General features: G+C 41.7%; 1 protein-coding gene across 1 annotated transcript in view; it reads right to left on the bottom strand.

Moving 5' to 3' along the window:
• Positions 1 to 537: 537 nt before the first annotated feature.
• LOC103462243 (piggyBac transposable element-derived protein 4-like) overlaps positions 538 to 2678 on the bottom strand; it is a 4446-nt gene continuing 2305 nt past the window's right edge. Inside the window, exon 3 of the mRNA XM_008404905.1 lies at positions 538 to 2385. Coding sequence (XP_008403127.1) covers positions 633 to 2385 — 1753 coding nt within the window. The 3' untranslated portion in view covers positions 538 to 632. The remainder of the gene's footprint in view (positions 2386 to 2678) is intronic.

Below are 2678 nucleotides of genomic sequence, written 5' to 3'. Positions count from 1 at the left end.
TTTGGACCAGTTTGTTTCTGTTAGTTTAAAGGATTTTGCCTTCATCTGTGGTTCCCCTGTTCCCTGTTTTATATGTGTGTATACACTAGCTTCCCAGTATACTTCTTTTCCCAGCTGTTTCCCATCTTCTAGCCTGTGAAGTCCACAAGGTTTTAGAATTAACTTTATCTGAAAATACATGGCAGAATAAATCTGGTCAAATAAAAGTGATTTCTTTTGTCAGAATTTTACGACACAGCCTTTCTCGTGACGTTTACCCTAATTCTGGGTGATTGGCTGATATTTATATAAGAAATTCATTTTATTCAAAATATTGGAAATCAGAATAGCAAGGTTGGCAAAAGAAATACATTCAGTGAACCTCTACAAAATGTACCAAGGTGCCTTCCATGAAATCACTGCAATGAGTAGAAAGTGAACTGAACTGCATTCTTTTGGCTTCATTTAGTGACATTTTATTTTAAAAAAGGTTTTTTATTGAAAAACGTTGACAACATATGTAAGAAAAACAAAAACCTGTATGACTATAAAAGCAAAAATACAATAGAAAACTCCCTAATACTATTGTAGAAAAACAGAAGGACAAAAACTAAGAACATTTTAGAAAAAAACTAAAACCAATGTACAAGCAGTCACCAAACCACACCTTTCTTCTTGTAGTGAAAATCTCTGAAACAATTTCTGCTGGAAAGGCAACATAGGGCAACATCACACTTGATGCAATACACTGACGTTTTTCTTAGCTGGCCAGCCTTTTTACAATACACACAAGTTCTCCTTAAGTCAACTCCAACGTATCCATAATGTGATGGCATGCACATTTTAGGTGGACCAGCTTTTGGACTGGATGCCTGAACTAGAGCTTTAGCTTCACCTACAAGCTCCTCCAGGAGGAGCTCCCTGAACTTCTTCTGTCCCAGAAGAGGCTGTCCTTTTTCTCTCATCAACATCTTGAACAGGATGAAAGAGTTCACCACGGCGATGTCTATGAAATGATAAAAGAAAGTTTTGTACCACTTCATGGTTTTTGACCTGACAGTGTAATACTGGATGAGAGCATCCGATAGGTCCACTCCTCCCATGTACTTATTGTAATCCCTCGCTGCATCAGGAATGGTGATATCCTTGACACACCACTTCCCCTCCTCCCTCACTCTCCTCTTCACGGTGTCCCCACTGTAGGCTTTGTGGAAGGTGCTGCACATTGCCACCTCCTTGGTATCCTTCCACTTCACAAACAGCAGTCCGTCTTTACGGAGCCATCTCATGTCTCCTCTGTCCGCTGATCTGGACAGAGTGTTTCTCGTCGTTTTTGGAAAGTTGACGCGCGTCTGACGGATGGTTCCACATGCAGCGATGTGGTGGGATTTCAGTTTATTGAACAGCTTGGGGCTGGTGTAGAAGTTATCGACGTAAAGGTGGTAACCTCTGCCAAGAAGGTCGAACTCCATCAAGTCCATCACCGATGTGACGCTGAGAGCTTCCTTTTCAACTCTCTCGATCTTTCCCTGGTAGACAAAAAAGTTCCACGTGTAGGCAGAGCAAGAGTCGGCTAAAACAAATAGCTTGTAGCCAGATTTGGTGGGCTTGTCCTTCATATATTGACGGAACCCTATCCTGGCCTTGCTCGCCACCATGCGTTCATCCACACATATCTCCCTGTGCGGGTGGAAAGCGGCTCGACATGCTACCTGTATGTCTTTATAGAGGGGTTTAATCTTGAACAGTCTGTCATACTCTGGCGTTCCCCTCTTTTTCTCATTTTCTGCATCATCTTCGATATCGGAAAGATGAATGCAATAGAAGATGCTTTCAAACCTGTTACGCGTCATGCACTCTCGGGGAAACGGGAAGTTGAACGGCCACTTTGTTCTCCATAGGTCGCTTCTAGCAGGGACCTGCACTAATCCACCGAATATTATAATGGCTAAGAGGATAAAGAAGTCTTGGACACCAACAGATGACCATTTGAACTTCATGCCGCCTGAAAGTTTTCTCTCTGCGTTTTTATTCGTGTTCTTGATTATGGTTCGAATGCTACGTGCACTAAAAAACAGTTTGAATAGGCTCAGCGGTGACCATGATTGTGTAGCATCAATTTGGGGCCCTGGCGGATGACGAGGGCAAAAGGTAGGAGTTTCTGGTTGGGCGTCAGGATTCTCTAATGAGTGCCACATCTCCCCATCGTCATCACTAGGTGGAGGAGTAGCCTGACTTGCCCACTTTAAACCTTTTTTGCTTCTTGGTGTTGGCCAGAATGTGTTGCTCTTTCTTCTGGATGGGATGTTCCTTTGTCTTTGGGCAGAAGCTACTCTGGGTTTCGTAGCAGTTGAGGAGAAACGTGGCTTTCGGGAAGGTGGCTGATATTCACCACCGTCATAGTCACTGCAAAAAAAACATTACTGGCATGTTAATGAGAAAATTGGGGCCTCTTTTCCCAGAGAACAACTTGGTCACAAGAAAAAAAGTTAATAGTATAGCACACATGTAAGGCTAAAATAATCATCAAAATTAGCAACCGATTAATCCTTACGTAGAGTATACAGACTCAAAATGGCTATTTGCTGAAAGAACAATATGCTCAGTGCAGTAACTAGGCCAAAACTGTACAAATATATACACATTTACATGTGTGTGTATATATATATATATATATATATATATATATATATATATAT

Source organism: Poecilia reticulata, linkage group LG3 (assembly GCF_000633615.1).
Source record: "Poecilia reticulata strain Guanapo linkage group LG3, Guppy_female_1.0+MT, whole genome shotgun sequence".
Classification (NCBI taxonomy): Eukaryota; Metazoa; Chordata; class Actinopteri; order Cyprinodontiformes; family Poeciliidae; genus Poecilia; species Poecilia reticulata.
Note: the sequence above shows the minus strand (reverse complement) of the source record. Positions and strands in the feature narration are given on the sequence as shown.